Genomic DNA, 19,149 nt, shown 5'->3' with positions numbered 1-19,149 from the left:
GGTAAGATAAGTTTGAGTTTATATTATAATTTAATTAATGAATTATAAATATATATAATGAATAGCAAAATAAAGTTAATTAGGATTTCATCAAATAAAGCAAGCGACAGAAATTAAAACTCAAATAATGTAAAGTTAATAATTAATTAAAATAATTTGAATGAATTAAATTTTAATAATATGAATATCATGTCTATTATAAGAAAGTTTTAGAAGAGTCGAGATCAACCCAAAACTAAGAACAAATAAATCATTATCGACGTAAGTGCTCTTACTCTTAAATTTATATTAATATTTTGTTTCTTCTCAAACAATTGCATTAATAGTTATTGATATTTATAAATTCATTTATCAAATTATTCTAATTTATAAGCTCTCATTTTTATTGGTTATATCTGAAAGGTAGGCTTCCTCATAGTAAAACTTATATCATGTTATTTAAAATACATATATTATATTGTATGCCGTAAGATAAGCATATGAATTATATATATATATTATATATATATATATGCTTTTATGTGATGTAATCTTCATTTATGATACTAGTGATGGAAAGCTAAAGTACCTGTGCACGTAAATAAAAAAGGAATTTAATATTGAAGTAGCTTAATTGGAACAAATTTTTAGACGTTGCTCCTTTGACGGCAGTATAGACAGAATCGTATAAATATGTTATTGATATAGTAAAACCCATTAAATAGCATGAATTATCGTAACTAGTCATATTCAAAAACTATCAAATGTTTTATATTGGTTTATTAAAAGCTTAAAGAGCATGCATATTGTTTTCTTTCTCATTATATTGTCGCAGTTTACGAGTGTGAGTATTTACTGATTTTGATTAGCTCATTGTTGCTTTAAACTAACTTTTCAAGTGTAATTAATTAATTAAAAAATGAGCAATAGAAGAGAATATTTATAAAAGGCATGGATAATCTGAAATGAAGTAAATTTAATTGTAGTTATTTAATTTAATTTTTTTTATTGACACTTTCATTTATTGAATGTCAGTTATAAAAATGAATATAGAAAATTTATTTCTCATCGTCTGACCGTCTATACAAACTTTGGATGATTTCGAACCCCGGGACATGTAGTAACATTTTAGGTTTATTTTTTGTGTCTTGCATCGATATAGTCATCAACATCTATTCTTCTCTTCAACGATTGTATCATAGGGTTCTAGGCAGTGCTTCGGCTATATCTTAGTCTCCAAGTGGTGTTTACCCTACCCTAACTCCTCTGCATCCCTCCTGTTTTACTTCTACGCATTCCTCCTCGCTAAAGCCGACCCGACAATAGCCCTTTTGTTGTTTTCCTGTAGTTCCTAACTATTCATGCCTTTTTCCCTCGTTGCGCCCAACCAAGGCAGCCCTTCTTTGGCTATCCGACAGTCCACCGCATCTCCCATCACCGTTCGAGCCCTATATCCTTGCAGTCATTGCCATTCTAGCTTTCCCTTTTCGTTGGCTTGTTGTCCAGCCCTCCATCTTCATTGTCTCAACCGTTCTAGCCTTTGCTTCCATTATCCCGGACATCCATGCCATGTCGATATTTGTCGTGAACTTACTGTCCGAACTCCAAGAAGCAATTGCCTTGCTATTTTTAGCTTGTCAACCACCTCATCCACCATCCCACCACAATCCAAAACCCCGTCGATCACTGCTGCCACTCTGAGAAGTACCCTAGTTTGAGTTGGTGTTGTCATTTGCCGCATTTCGGATTTTCGTGTGTTGTTATATTTTCTTTTTCGAGTTTGTTGGTGGTAACTACTTATTTGCTTTCAGTAATAATGTTTATTTTTTCTTAGAAAATAAAAATAATAAATCATAAACATTTTAGACATTCCCTCTCCCTTGATGAAACTATAGAGTAATGTGTATTTTAATGCCTATAAATAAAGAGTTTTATTAGAAAATTATAATGGTTTTTTTTTTTTTGAAATGTGGGTTAAAATTATATTAGGTGTTGCTTGCATGTGATGAAAAGTGAACCTTTGTGGATTTCACCTGTTAATGTGTTAGAGAGTTTACTAGAAATATTATCTGTATCTCATTTTACCTTGTAGTTCTTAGGAAGAATGCCATTACCTTGTGCAATATTAAATTATTCATGTCATGGGTTGCTCAAATTTCATCTCTATCAAGTGGTATCAGAGCTAAATACTATGGACACCAATAAAATATTATGAAAAGTTTGATGACTTCCTCCTCTCATCATAATATTTATTTATGCAATTAGCCGTGCTTCCCAAATTCTCCCTCTTGACTCCATTTTCTTTACAAAATTTTGAATTTTCTTTATCATCAACCTTACAATGAAATAGGAGCTTGAAGACCATCTTGGGTTAATTTTTAGTGAGTTGCAATTTCATCTAATAAGACAATTTGTCTGTCTTTTATTTTGTAGAGTTCCACTTGGCCTTTTACAAACTTTTATATGCTTCTTCCCTTTAAATCATAAGGGAAAATTTAGGAAATGATGATTAACTGGTGTTGATTCTTGATGACTTTCAACCCTTCTTGAAAATTTGATTGGGATGAATAACTTAATTCTTTTAAATTGAATTAAGAAATTATCTTAGTTTGCTTACAATTTAATTACTTTCTTATTTTTGCCTTCTTAGTTTTTGCTTGTAGCCTATGATGTACAGACATCCCTAATTAAGAAAGTGCAGTGTAGAACGTAAACACTACTCTGACACATGTGAGACATGAGATAGAAGTGTCTAATTTAAATAATATTTAAAAAAATGACATATGTGCCGTAAATTAACGAATTACAATTTTTTTAAAATATTTTTAAACATATCTTTCTAAAATTAAAATTTTAAAGAAATTATTCTATTTTTTTATTTAATCCTAAACTTATCTTAATATAATACAAAACAATTAATTTTTACTTTTTCTATATCATAAACTAAACAATATTTATGAATCTTAGTTTTTTGAAAGTTAATGTTATTAAATTTCTTATTATCTATTTTTTATTAATCTCAACGTTCTCTTTATTTATTTTTTTATCTATTTTTTTGAATTTATATTTGGAAAATTTACATCAAAATCACTCAATTCTTATATAATTGCATATCTAAGGCTGATAGGTAGAAGACAGGGTGAAGCTCATCGATGACAAACTAGGTGCATTGGAGGGAGTGCAGCGTGAAGAGGAGCTACAACAAGATAAAGCAAAGAGAGGAAGGGAACGAAGGAGAGAGATGACAGAGTTGGGCTGCCAGAGTTTGTCGGTCGAAGAGTTAGCCAGTAGAGAAAGTTTGCTAAACGGGATAGAACATATGGGAGAAGGGTGAAGAGCTTGAGGCATGTGGAAATGGGAGGAGCTTCAACTGAGAGACAGAATCTCTTATCAATTTTGTTGTTGTTAAAGATAATTAATGGAGTGAAATATTTGTAAATATTAAATTTTTGGTGTGAAATATGTAAATTTGAATGTTTTGTGCGCTATGCATGTAAATTCTCGTAAACAAAATTGTAATCAAAATATGCAATCAAGTCATGAAGTATTTAGATTTAACTTTTTCCTCCATAAAATTAAGTAGAAATATGTACTTGATGTTTATAAATGAGAAGCAGATTGTATTAGGAAATCATGTTGACTTGCATGCAAGGAAAGGTGAAGCTTGGTAACTTCCTCTTATAAGAGTTCATTGCTAAGTCATTAAAAATATTATTTATATCACCTTTCAATGTTATTAATCATAAGAAAATATTATTATCTCTTTACCATTTGTCGTGTTCTATCATTCGTATGATGGGTAGCTCACGCACAAATCTCCAACAAATAGTGAGGGAAATAAAGCACAGTAAAAAACTCAAAAAGAAGACTATATATATAGTTCGAAAAGATTATTTTGCCTACATTCACAAGAAAATAAAGAAACATTATCATTAGTATAAAAACGAGCACATCATTGTTTTTCTTACACACTTCTTGTATCTTTTAGAAGAAAAAGCCACATATATTTTATCTTGGAATCAATATTGCAATCTTGCAAGGATTTATCAAACTCAAGCTACATCAAAAATGATAATAAATAATAACATTTCCATACTTCTATTTTAGTGATTATTTTAATTTTTTAAGAAAAGTATTGACTTACTAACATCAGTACTACAACATATTATGCCAATAGTAGACAAGGTATTTTTATAATCGATAAACACAACTTCATAGAATTACCAACCAAGGCATAGATTTATTCTACTTAACCTTTTTGAGTATTAGGATCATACTAAATTATTATCAACAAAGCCCATGATCTCATGTAACCGTTATCAAATACCAATGAGGTAACCAAAATACTTTTAAGTATTGCATAATCTATTTCACTACCTCCCAATGCCTCTTTCTTGATTTTAAATGCTCTCGCTACACGGATTCTATTATATCTATTGTGTGCAATATCGTGCATCAGAGAACCTACATAAATGAATTAAAATTTTAGGCCACATGAATTATTTCCTTACTAGTTTTAGGTAATTGAAGCATTAAGGGTCCAAAGTGGCAAATCAATGAATGCTTACAATTTTTTTCTTTAATATTGTAAATTTGTTCAGTGACTTAATATGATCAAAAAGAGAAAACTTCAATGCACAGCCAATCTATCATGAGAAATTCTCTTCCCGAGCCTTTTTTTTTCCTCTCGAAGTCCTTCATATCAAACTCCATTAACAATTATTACTTCAATTTATTTATGCCATTAATATTTAATCTTGCAACTAACATGTCATCTGCATATAAAAAGAAGATGATGCTATACTAACATCTATGATTTAACAACCATAATTTGCACTACATCTAGAGAAACTAATTTGATGCATAAATCAATCAAAATTTCTAGTTCCACTGAAAAGGGTCCCTTTATCTATACAAAATTTTATCTAATTTGCAAATTTGGCTTTGTTTCTAAGGATTTCAATACATCCAATTTTCACCATATAGACATCCTCCTTTAAAGCACCACGAGAAAAGTTGTTAAAACATCTAATTGCTTAAAATATAAGCTTTGCATTTTATTACACTAAACAAAAGAAAAAAAAAGTTGATTTTTTAGGATGATTTTTTTTTAGTATCTTCTATTATTAGTATTTTTTATTTTTAGGACTCGAAATTATTAGTATGTTATAATTATTGTATCATTTTTTTATTATGGGGAGTTATGGCGGATTTTATTGCTTTTTAATGTGGGAGTCATTCTATTAATCATGTAATCATTTTATATAAAATTGAGAAGGAATAAATATTTTTGCCGAAAACCTACATTATATCAGGGCAGGTTGTCCCTTAAAAAATGCATCAAATATAGCTGGTCGTTAGCGGGTTCTACTTGCGAGAGCCTTCGCGTCGTGTTGCTTGTGCTCCTCCAAGATTTTCCAGATGCCATCGCCTTCGTGACAAATGTGGTTGTGATACGGTCGCAATCTACGATTGGATAGCAGAATTCAAAGACATGTCTACTCACACTACAGTCGCAATTAGAACCAAGGAAGGCAATGACTGGATCGCAGCTTCATCTCCTTGCAATACAGTCGCGATTAGAGGCAACAGGGAAGTCAAATACTGGATCACAACATTTGACGGATCTGGATATGCTTCCACTCGGTTTTGACATCGCATCTTTCTCAAAATCTTGCCATCAAAGCTCTAGACGTACCAGGACAGAGGATTTTAGATTCCGCTTGTTGTCTTCGTCCTTTGAGATCGAAGATGCTTCTCAGCGCGAGGCTTCTTTCCAGCAAAGACTTTCGCAACAACCTCTGTGTTCTTTCTCTTTTGCCATTTTGTTTTATTGGTGAAAGCTTCTTCTCTGATGATTTCTTCCTTGTCCCCAGTGCCATTGGAATTTGTAATTTGAGAAATGAGTACTTTTCGTTCCTCCTCTAGCTTTCACAAAGAATGCTTCCATTCTTGAGTGTCGTGAACCAAAAAATCGAATTGAATCGAAAGTTGACCCATCAAATACTCAATCTGTTTTAACCCCTTCGACTTCTCGGTTAGAGCCATCTCCGCCAACTTCTCAGCTCAGCTTTAAACGCTGAAATAACTCAAATTTTCAAACTTGCTACTTCTTTCCTCTAATGCTATCGTATAAATCAGCGATGAGTGCACCCAAAAAAATTCTACCTTTCCACTGATTGCAGTAAATCACAAAATCAATCTGCCCTACCCATGGTGGTGCAAGCATTGCAAGAAAATTTTTGCATACGAAGGAAACACGTTGGAAGATTCATAACAAACAAGCAAATTGAAAACCAAAATCTAAAAATGAATGTTGGGCCTATCAATTAAATGCTGATGAAACTTAAGAGTCTTCTACCAACTCGAATGCAATATCTTTCATCAAGGAGCAACTAAAACATCTGCACAAGTTGTTTCAATCTCCAAAGTTGTCACTGGCTCCATCATGTTCTTCAATGCATAAGAGTAACTCTCTAGCCACGGCATTGTTGGTTGTAACCCTAATTTTATTCATTCTTGGATAATTGATTATGGTGCAACTATTCATATGATTGATTGTTCTAATTGTTTTCAACTTATAGACCTTGTTCAAGCAATAAAATGGTCAAAATTATTGATGGTACCCTCTCGATAAATGTCATGATAAGAACTGTTAAACTCACATTGTTGTTAACCCATCATGATGTGCTCCATCTTCCCAATTTGTCTTGCAATCTATTATCCATTAGCAAAATTATATTTGATTATCAATATCAAGTTAATTTATACTCTTCTTGTTGTGAGCTTTAAAAATTGATCACTTGGAGGAGGATTGACCGTGCAAAGGAAAAGAATGGATTGTTATTTTCATGATGGACTTTATCCGAAGAGACAATGTCAAAGTACTGAAAATTCTAGTTTTGTTTCTAATGACAATGATGTCATGCTATGACATTATTGGTTAGGTCATCCTCGTTTTCGATATTTAAAATTCTCATTTCTCAATTTGATTCAAAATTAAAATTGTCATCTTTATAATGTTAAGCTTGTTAGTTTGTCAAATATCATTGTGCATCTTGTCCTCTCCAAATTTACAAACCAATATACAATTTACCCTAATTCATAGTGATATATGAGGTCCTTGTAAAGATCTTGCACTCTGAAAAAAATAATTTATTTTGTTTACTGATGATCACACGAGATTAAGTTGAGTGTATTTAACGAAAGAAAAATTTGACATAGTTTTGTTCCTAAAGTAATCTGAGCACACAAGATTACTTTAAATTCTAATTTTGTTTATAAAAACAATGATGTCATTCTATGAAATTATAGGTTAGGTCATCCTAATTTTTTATATTTAAAATTCTTATTTCTCAATTTATTTCAAAATTAAAATCTGTGATCTTTATAATATGAAGTCTCTTAGTTTGTCAAACATCATCGTGAGTCTTCTCTTCCCTAAATTTACAAACAAACTACACATTTTAAACTGAAGGGAAACAATATTCAAAAATTTTTACACCATGGTACAAAAACAACTTCAAAAACATATTCAAATTTTGTGGAGTGATAATGACCGAGAAAATTTTAAAAATATTTTGAGACAATTTTTTTAAAAAATAAATAGTTAATCAAAGCTCTCGTGTTGATACCTCACAACAGAATCGTGTGGTTGAAAGAAAAAGAAAATATTTATAGAAAATAACTCGGGTATTAATATTTATGAATAAGGTGCTAACATATCTTTGGAGTGAAGTTGTTTTTGCTGTTTCATTCCTTATTAATAGAACATATAATAATGTTCTGAACTTTGAAACAACTTCTGATGTTTTTCAGAAAATTTACCCAATAAATCAACTTTCTTCAGATTTGCCTTTGAACTGCATTTGTTCATATTCAAAATTCTAATCAAGAAAAAACTTGAATCCCGAGCCATAAAATATATATTAGTTATGCTCCAACCCAAAAGGATATGCATGTTTTGATCATATTTCTAAAAATAATATTTGTTTCTATAGATATCACCTTTTTTGAATTACAACTCTTTTTTTCTTCTAATCTTCAAAGGGGAGGAGCAAAATAAAGATTCAAATACTGGTTTACAATTTAGATCTTCTTATAGTGTCATCTCATGATGTTCAGAATCCTATAAAAACTAGCAAAGAGGAAACAGAAAAGAAGAACTATGACATTGGTACAATTTGGCATTGTCTACTCGTGATGAAGAACTAAAGAAAGAGTCTATAAATCATTTGCACTGCTCAAAATCCATGAATCATCCAGATAATGTCCTCACTGAGTATTTTATCCCATGATCAATCCACTTCATCTTCAAATATTGAACTTGAGCTAGCCTTAATCTGAAATTTAATAATTCTAGTCATCCCATTGTTGCCTGTAAAAGAGAGAGGTCTTGCACCAAATACCCATTCTCATTATACGCTACAAAAATTTCTCACTCATTTTTCGGGCTTTTACAACACATTTGTCTTGTATGAAGATTTCTAATCTTGTGAAGGATGCTCTGGAAGTTCCTAAGTGGAAGAAGGCTATCTTCAAGAGATGAAAACTCTAGAAAAAAATGGCATTTGGGAATCAGTTGATCTACTTAAAGGAAAGAAGACTGTCGAATGCAAATGAGTGTTTACAGTCAAATATAATTTCGATGGCTCTTTAGACGGTACAAAGCTCAACTGTTTTTCAAAAGATTCATTCAAACCTACAACATTAATTACTTCACATTAGCCCCAGTAGCAAAACTAAACTCTGTAAGAGTTCTTTTGTCAGTTGCAGAATCTTAATTGGTCCCTTTAACAGTTATAACACATGCATTTCTCAGTGAGGACTTACAGGATGAAGTGTAAATGGATGCAACTTCAAGATTTAGTGAAAAATTTGGCCCAATGATGTGTAAACTAAAAGGGTCGCCATACAAGTTGAAGCAGTCACTTAGAGTGTGGTTAGAAAAACTTAAACGGTTAGTTAAAGGTTGAAGATATCGTTGTAGATACATATACTGATTGTATATGTGAACAATATAATTCTTACCAGAGATAAGAGATATGAAATGAACTCGTTGAAAAATTCCCTATCATCAGTTTTTTAGATCAAGAAATTAGAATTTGTGAGGTATTTTCTTGGTATGGAGGTCGCTAGATCGAAGAAAGGGATTGTTGTTCCCCAATGGTATGTTCTTGACCTTCTAAGGAAAACAGAGATGAGTGGTTGTAGGATTGCAGACACTTCAGTTGATCCCAATCAAAAATAGGAAGAAGAGGAGGGCAACCTAGTAAATATAGCTCGATATCAACAGTTGGTGGGAAAGTTGATATACTTGTCACATACACGGCTAGATATCACCTTGTTATAAGTTTGGTAAGTCAATTTATGCATTCTCCATCGAAAAAATAACTTAAAGTAGTTAACAGAATTGTCAAATATCTAAAAAGTACACCATGTAAGGGTTTACTTTTTCAGAAAACCACACAACAAAACATCAAGGCATACGATGATGCAGATTGGCAAGGCTCAATTGTTGACAAGAAATCGACGTCCATATATTGTACTTATGTCTAGGGAAATCTAGTTACATGGTGAAGCAAGAAAAAAAATGTAGTGGCAAGAACTGGTGTTGACATAGAATATCAAGTTATGGCTAATCAAGCATGTGAGATATTATGGTTGAAGACAATTATTTAAGAGCAACATATCCCAAAAAATATGTCAATTAAATTGTGTTATGAAAACAAAACTGTTATAAGCATTGTAAAAAATCCAATGCAACATAATCGCACAAAACATGTGAAGATTGTTAGACACTTCATAAAATATAAGATTGATTGTGGAGCTATTTGCATGTCTTTCGCTCTGAAAACACAAGAAATACAAATATCTTCACCAAATGACTTTTTAGGCCTAATTTTAAGTTCCTTGTAAGTAAGTTGGGAATGATAGATATCTATGCTCCAACTTGAGAGGAGGTGCTGGATTTTTTAGGAAGATTCTTTTTAGTAGCTTCTATTATTAGTATTTTCTATTTTTATGATTCGGAAATATTGGTATGTCATAATCCTGATTTCTTTCTTTTATGATGGAGAGTTATGGCTGATTTTATTGCTTTCTTAATATGGGAGTCATCCCCCTATAAATATCTTGTACTTGTTTTCTATGAAATTGAGAAGGAATAATTATTTTTGTACTCTCAAAACCAATAAAAACAAATTAAAATCACTACCTTCCTTTCGATAGAATCCTTTCACCAAAACATTGTTCTGCATCTTTTATCTGTCAGATGCTTTTTCCATCTTGAAAATTAATTTATTCTACAATTTTCCTCTTATCCTTTAGTACCTTAATTAATATCCAGGCATCCTTTTTATATTAGGAGTCCATCACCTTTTTTATTACAAGCTCTCCCAAGAGAACCTTCAACATACATTGCTACTTCAAAACCCGATTCACCAACATCAAGAAGTAATAAACAATTTAAGGAAAATATTTATGAGTAGTTTTAAAAAATATTTGAGATTTCTCAGCTCAATCATAGGCTTGCTTGGCTCTATATCTCGATGTTGTAAGTCATTTGATTACTATATTGTACATCATCTTCAAAAACGCATCTCAACTTTAACGGGTTCACTTGTGAAGGCATGCTTCCTGGTATTGCTAAATTTAAATTTGAGCATGATAATTTTAAGGAATTCAGTAATTCTACTTGTGAATATCTTCAATGTTTTTAATCCAAAAATCTATATATAAAATCATTAACTCATTTCTAATGAAATGACACTAATAGATTTGGGGTAAAGCTCATATATATCAATCTAATCATTATGGGCATAAGAAAGATAGCCAAAATCCTTCAAATTCAAAAAGTTTAACTCTTCGACAATCCAAATGTTTTCTGTAATTTATGATATAAAATAATTAAAGATCCCGTATTAGTTAGATATAGGTCAGCACTACTGAAGTCCATCTTGGATAACAACAAACTTGTAGCCCTTTCATTTAAGTGTTTTTTATCCTCTCCAATAATGCACAAAATTCGCCATACTCTTTGTTGTCATGCTCTCCTCAAATTATCTTATCTCAAGCACTTTATCTTTACACCAAATTCTATCTCAACCCGAATTTCCATCTATTGAAAACAAATAAATAAATTAATTTTATTTTTTTAGAAAATGAACCCATGTATTTATAGTGGAGTCATTGATAAAAATAACAAAGCAATGAAAGCCACCAAAGAGATACCAATAAAGATGGTTTCTGCATAAACTTCAATTTTTTAGTTAGGGTTCCCTTAACGTATTTAAGAAATTACATTTTTCTTCTTTCCAAAAAAGTTAATTCTCAACAAAACTAGAATCCTAAAACTTCAAAGTTAAAAAAGTATTTCAGATGTTAAATTCATATCTCTGTCTGCAATCTAACCACAAACAAACATTAATGGTATCATACAAAATACTTGAGACAGGTACACGAACGTTGTTGTGCATATCTGTGAGTATATATGTAGGTGCATGAGCAGCCTATTCTTGTTTGCGACGGAGTATTCCTGTTTTTGGATAAAGTTTAGGTTGAATTCTACAAAAAAAAAAAAATAATAACATGAAAGGACCCTTCCATAACTATTCCATTTTCTAATAATCATATTAAATCAGAGAAACAAGTTAGTAATAATTTGCAAATGTTTACCGTAACTTCCACCTGAGTTGCCAAAGATAAGACAACAAACAGAAAAATAATGCAAATTCAGCAACATAGTAGTGGTAAATCAATCATTTTTAAGAAAAATCAATAGTTTGTCAAACAGATCAAAGTTTCTTCTGTCCTAGAAAGCTTTCAACTTTAATTAATAAGTAGCATTCAACGAAAAATAACCTGGGATAATCACCATACTTGGTATTCTGGCCAACTACCAAAACTAACACATCAAACAAGGTATGAAGCATGTAGCCACAGCCGCAGAAAAAATAATTGCTCCGTGCATGAAGGAGACCCAAATGACATTTGATATCAGAACAAGGGACTCTGAATGATAGCGTTCTAGAGCGACATTGACTTTCTTCTTTTGAGCTTCCCTAAATTTGCTAAACCAAACGCAAGCACTAAATTTAGGAGAATTGAGTGATAGTTCACCAAAAATAAATTCATTTTCAGCAATTATTGACTAAAATTTTATGATTTATGACATTTATTTAAGATAATCTTTCAGGTGGTCCCTACTCTTTGCAAAATAATTTGTTTTGTGAGAAAGTAAGCGATACTTGATATTGAATTTTAAAAATATCATCCTAAATCTTGGGACATGAAGAAGAGTTTATGATAGAACAGTTTTGCTGATTATTTTCATTACAGATTGTGGTTCAATTTATACAATAGCATGAAATTTTCAAGTTCAAAACTTGACAAAAAGTTGAAGAAAAATAAAACATATGCAGCTAAAAATTTTCATCCAGAAACAATTAAGTTCATCTGGTTAATAGTTCTGCACATTTACTTACAAGCATTAAAAGACGTGCAGCAGTTGAGCTTTAGTGGTAGTAGAAGTTCTTAAAACTTGGAGTGTTTCTCGCAATAACCTTTAAGCTTTCATTGCTGCTCACCAATTTATGATGAGGGAAAGTTAGAGTTATTAATTTCAACTTTTTAGTATTAGCAATGGCCTCCTAATTGCTCCAGTACTTAAGAATTTTGCTCTTTTTTGGAAAGGCACAAGTTCGAAGTCATATGATTGCAGAATTTCAGCTCAATATTCCAGGAAAAAGGAATAAATTAAGGATAGCTTCAACTTTTAAGTAAAAGTGCCAAAGCTTCAGCCTATTTCAATAGAAAATAAGGTTGAGAGTTAAATCCCTTTCCTATAAAAAAAAGAAAAAAAAACACAGAAAATTGGAACTTGAGATTTGCGTACCTACCACCAATAAAAGGTTGAATCCTCCATATCAACAAAACACAGAAAATTGGAACTTGTGATTTGCTTACATACCACCAAATTCTTGTGTTAATATATTAACCACCTCAACATCAATTTACCTACAAGCCACCCAACCTATGCTGAAAAGAAGGAATCGGGTGATCTGTACGTAAAAATTGAAATTTGGGTGGCTACTATGTTAATAGAAATTGGGCGGTGCATAAATAATGGCTTTTTTAAATTTTATTGAAAGTTAAGATTAATTACAACCATAGTTTACAGGGCCTTTTTTAATGAACCCTCCAGCCGACGGGACTACTATGTTTTAAAACATACAAAAGTAACCATGCAACGTGGCATCACATCACAACTGCATTTTGTATTAATTTTATTTATATAGGCGACGATTCAATTTTTCCGGTGAAATGTTACAACATCAAGCAAGCATCACTAATTTATTTAAGTATAATTGCTGAAGGATTATAGATTAGCTTATCTAATTTCCTTATACCTTGTCATTATAAGAATGCTTCACACTTACATAAAGAAAATTTCATAAATAACAAGTATTTAACATAATAAAAATGAGTAAGGATGGTATTGAAAGAATAAACGTTTAGAGCGTTTGGACTATTTTTAGCGAACATCAGAAATTGTACATTACTTATAATTTTTATGTCTGATAATAAGACAACAAATAGAGCAAGCATTTACCTCGAATCCAGCCGTATCATACTGCCTTCTTTTCTCTGGATCAGATAGGATGCTATATGAAAAAGCAACCTCCTTGAAAAGTTCTGAAGCTTCAGGATTACTGGCATTTTTATCAGGGTGATACCTGTTTTTTTTTATGTGAACATATCATGCGTATTAATTACAACATTCAAAGCTTTCAATAAACTAAAATAATAAAATATGGAGATGATGCATGGATACCAAATTGTTACAGGCAATATAATAAAAAAATGTAAGTCATTTGAGATGCTTGTATGGAAAATTGTTGAAGAATGTTATTGAGGAGAAAAACACACCACTAATAAACAAGGTCATGAGTGGCTCTGTTTTATTTTCATTTTCTAAAATAAAGGATTCATGTAGCCAACCCCACCTTATGGGATAAATGCTTGTTCTTGTTGTTGTTGTTCTAAAACAAATACAAATGTGAATAATAATCTAATTATTTTTTGTTTGTACAAAAAGGAATAAAAATCATGCTTGAGAATAGATAATAGAAAAGGCTATTAATTAAAAATCACCCGCTTGTACTTCCCTCTTTCCTCATGCTCTCATTGTTCCCCATTGGTTTCATAGTGAAATAAAATAACCAGATTACAAATAATAAATAAAGTCTACAACAGAATAAAACAAGGATTCCTTATTATATATCTTTTTTCCTCTCAATTTAAAGCATATAGTTGTCAATCTTTTCACTATCATATATTATTAAAATTTGCTCAATGAAGTCTACAACAAAAAGAATATCCCATTATCTGGCATATGTCCTCATCATTGACATGATTTGCAACCCACAGATTTGATCCACAATGAGCCTCCAACCAATCTTTGTATTGTCAATTCTCACTAATGTCAAAGGTATATCGGCTGCTTGCTCAGGCAACCACAACCTCAACTCATCGATTAAAAAAAAAATCAACTCATCCATGGCCTTCAACACTTATCATTGGCTAGTCTCCTCGTCCAATAATGTGGCTACCTCATCAGACCTCCCATCACCAAGCTCCTCTCATCAAAGCTGCCCACCTACCTACAATAAGCTCTCACCACTACATATTGATGTTTGATATTTGTTGGACTCTATTGCCCTCTTGAATCTACCTCAACCCAAAGGACTGAAGATCATCATGGTTTTCTCAGTCAATAAACACCACACAATTTTATAGAAGTTAGAGCATGTGGAATGGCAACAAAGAAGTTGAGATGATTAGGCCTGAGTTAGCAACAGGCATTGAGCAAACTTTAACCGGCAATTAATATCTGCTCTATCAAAAAAATCAAGGATTTATCCAAGGATTTTTCAACCCAATTCCTCTGTATTTACATATCTTACACCAAAATTTTACTTTTTATATTTATCCGACACAAATTTTGCACATCTCATAAAAAGTACCGCCATTTTAACTTTTAAAAGTGAAATACGCCTTTTCATGCATAAGTAAGATGGAAAGCATGTACAAATTGGTGTTAAATATGTGCAGCATAAGACTTAAGTATTATGTATGCAAATCTTCCTTCCAAAAAAAAAAGGCATTTGAAGAAGACTGCTAAATGATTTCTTAGTGCATATTGCAGAGGTATGCTTAAATTCTTTGAAGGTATACTAGCATATAGATCAGTTGACATCCAAAAAAGAAGCCATTTACCTCCAAATGCGGATATGACAAACTATGTCTTAACCTCTCAAAATCAATACATCATCTAACCAGAAAAAAAATGACAGACAACATGCTAAGAAGACAACCAGAACTGAGGCGATAACAATGTTGGGATGGATACATTTAGGACTTCGATCAATTAGAAATCAAAACCGCACTGCAGAATAAAAACATAATAATTCAAAAAATCGGGAACAAAATTTCAAATAAAAGCACAGCAAAAAACAATCCCATAAAAAAGCGCACCAATATTTACGTGAAAAACCCCGAGAATGACAAAAAAACACGGAGTCGTGCCACCAAGAAATTTCCACTATGAAGAACCAAAAATGTGTAGGAATACTAACCTGGATCTTCTTTCCAAAATCAATACAATTTATAGAACTTTACTCCAACCATTTCTCTCAATCACGCTAGAAAAGACCTCGTTGGAATCCTCCAAGATCATTTTCTACTTCACGAAAAAACTGTCGAGAATGCTGCACTCGAGATTGCAATCATTCATCCCTCGAATCGAAGACTTAAAAACTGAAACCAAAACCGGCAGCCTCAGCTGCGTAACAACGTTAAGTAGAGGTGTAAATATTTTGTGCACTCAGCAAGGAAGCAAATGATTTGAAATATCTCGACGTAGCTATGCCCATTGCATTGTGGTTACTCTGCCAGGCATAGCAATGCACGAATCAGGCATGGCTACGCCTAGACGGGCGCAGGGGCACCCACAAGGAGGCTTTGGTGTTTATGGTTGAGTTCCTGGGAGCTTCTTCAAGCTCCATTCCTCAACAATCTCCTACTTAGAGGCTGATAGCACCCAACACCTGTCCTCTAGATCTATACTTTCATTTGTATCTTCTTCATAGTCATGTTCTGTGGTGTGGCTCACCCCCGGTCTCAAACTTCCTGGATTTCAATTGAAGCCAAGCATAGCTCCATTTTATTGATAGTCACTGCCTTCGTCAATATGTCCGGACAAATGCTCATCTTCTAACAATGAAAATATAAAGTGATACCCAACTGAATATATTTTTTTCTGACATAAAAAGCAGCATTCTTAACAATATAAATGACACTTTTACTGTCACTATGAAATTTTTCAATTATCTGCTCCTTGCTCAATTCTATCTTAAAGCCCTATAGCCAAATTATCTCCGTGCTAGCCTCAATGATAGCAATATATTCAAGATTCATAGTTGTAACTGACTGCAACAATCTTCTGCAGTCTGGAAACCCAACTAACCATTTGTGTTCCGCAAAGAGAAGATATGCGCTATTGCACTCCTACCATCCAAATCTCCTACTATATCAGAAATTCCTGTAGAATGATCTTTGTACTTCCATAGCAGAGTGTCTTATTGATTATTGCCCTCAAATAATTGAGAACTCACGTCACTGTTTCCAAATTATATTTTCCTATATCACTTTTGTGGTCACTCTCATTGCATGTGCAATATCTGATCTGGTACAAATCATAGCATACATCAGACTTTTAACTGCTAAAGCATACAAATTTTTCCCCACATGTGCTTACCCTAATTCAAACTTGGAAATAATTTCTTAAATAGCTTGAAGTGACTACCTAAAACGGTGAACTGGTTTTGTCTCACCCATTTTGAGCATTTATAGAAACTTCTCAACATACTCTGTCTAAGACAACTTCAAAATACATGCACTCCAATCCCTACTTATTCTTATATCGAGGACCTTCTTAATTGGACCAAAATTTTTTATCTCGAACTCACTTGATAATTGCTCCTTTAAGTCCCTAATTTTATTTATATCTACCCCTAAAATTAGTATGTGATTTATATACAAAAGAAGCAAGATATAATAATTATCGAAGTGTTTTAAATAAGCAACAGTGACTGTCTGGCACTTCATGTACAGACTATCTGACATAAACCTCTCAAACCTCTTATACCACTATCTCAGAGCCTACTTCAAGTCTTAGATGCACTTCTTCAACCTATAGACCAAATTTTCTTTCCTTGGAAACCCGTAACACTACGGTTGCACCATATAAAGTTTCTCCTCATGATCTCCATATAAGTATGCTGTCTGTACATCTATCTGCTTTAGATGTAGATCTTACTCTACTACCAGACTCATCACAACTCTGATGCCTGTCATCTTCACCATAGGAGAAATAATTTCAGCATAGTTCATGATACACAAAAATAATATATTGTTTTAAGTATCTATTTTATGCTTCTTTTTTGTGATATTGCAATTTAAATAAATGTATTTTTGTGTTTTTGTTGCAGGTATATCATTTTTAGACATTTGGAGCAAAAATCATAAAAATGAAATTTGAAGCCAAAACAGCGAATTTTGAGATTATAGCGCATGATGCATTATGCGCCAAAATCCAGAGAATTGACACATGATGCGCTAGGGACGACTTTTTCAAATTAAGGCGGTTCGAGACAAATTTTGCGTGAATTTTAAAAAGGACATTTGTTCTACACCTCTTGGAGTAATTCAATGCATCTAGAACTTTGGAAGGTTCTTTTATGAAGGGATATGACTTTTAGATCAAATGACACACTTTTGAATTCAAGAGAGTTGACTCTTGGAGGGAATTTTGGAGGAAATTTTGAATTATTTTCCAAAAGTGGCAGCCCAAAATAAAAGAAGACTTGAAAGAGGCTTTTGGAGGTGTGTGGAGAGAGAGAGAGGGGGGCGTGAGTTAGAGATAGAGAGAGAAGAGATTTTCTTCTAGGGTTGTAAATGAAGAGGGAAGACGAGATTTTTCTTCTTCATTACACTTTTAAGAGAGAATTGGGAGCGATTGTAAAGAGAGAAAGACTTGGAGAGAGCTTTTAGGAATTTGCTTGGGAAGGATTGTTAGATAAGTTGTATTTTTATTTCTTTTGTTTTGTAAATTTATTTTTATATATGAAATTTGTGTTTTATCGTATCATTCTCATGAATTTTTAGTAGTCTTCTTTATTCTTCACTCTACTTTGAGATATGGTTTCGTGAAGAATAAATTTTATTTTCCACGGTTTTAGATGAAAATAATTTGTGATAATTTAAACTCCGATCTTCATTTATTTTTCGATCTGGCCAATTGAAATGTTAAAACTTGTTGAGAGACATATGTTCTTACATGAGATATGATTTCTACAATATAAGGAGAATCACATTCAATTTCATGGGAGAGTATGTCATCCATAGGATTGGGTGCAGATAAATAGAGAAATATACTTTATTGGATGCAGAATTGAAGATTTTAAGGTGACAGATTAAAATCTCCAATTTGGTCCAATTGATTGAAAACTAATGCGAGATTGTTAGCCCTCAAGGAAGGGAGTAGTAGGAGCTCTAGAGTGGCATCCGGTATCCTCCCAGCCTAACCACGGAATTAGGGACCAAATTCTGGATTAACCAAACCAAACTTGAGATTAGTCAATGTTCTTTATAGCACTAGGATGTGGGTAAAGAATAATATTGCTCCTATTTGACACAAAAGAACTTATATATATATTTTCAAATGATTTAAATTTATTCACAATCTATATACTTATTGTAAAGGGGAAAGATGCTTTCTTAAATTTGAAATTTCCATCACAACATAAACTTAGTTTAATTTTCGTAATTTTACTTTTGAAAGTTTAGTATTTAGTTTAATTTGATTTCTGTAGTTTTACATCTGCATTTTAATTAGCATTCACTTGAGTAGTTGATTTTCAAACTTCGCACTTTAATTTTACTTTTATTTTTATTTTTGTTATAAAATAATTTTTATAATTTATTTTAGAATTTTTCAACTTCCTTGTGGGATCGATATCTAGGACTCCATTAGAGTCCTTTATTACTTGAGTGATACGCATATTTACATTATTTTTAAAAGAGAATTTGGCAGGATAAAGAATTTTA

General features: G+C 32.2%; 1 protein-coding gene across 2 annotated transcripts in view; it reads right to left on the bottom strand.

Moving 5' to 3' along the window:
* Positions 1-19,149, bottom strand: part of LOC110038890 (chaperone protein dnaJ 15) — a 44,104-nt gene that overhangs the window by 20,972 nt on the left and 3,983 nt on the right. For both annotated transcript variants that reach the window (XM_020743808.1, XM_020743809.1), the window contains exon 3: positions 13,592-13,715. In XM_020743808.1, the coding sequence (XP_020599467.1) occupies positions 13,592-13,715 (124 nt within the window). The remainder of the gene's footprint in view (positions 1-13,591; positions 13,716-19,149) is intronic.

Source organism: Phalaenopsis equestris, unplaced genomic scaffold (genome assembly GCF_001263595.1).
Source record: "Phalaenopsis equestris unplaced genomic scaffold, ASM126359v1 Scaffold234259, whole genome shotgun sequence".
Classification (NCBI taxonomy): Eukaryota; Viridiplantae; Streptophyta; class Magnoliopsida; order Asparagales; family Orchidaceae; genus Phalaenopsis; species Phalaenopsis equestris.
The sequence above is the reverse complement of the archived record's forward strand: the minus strand, read 5'-3'. Positions and strand labels throughout refer to the sequence as shown.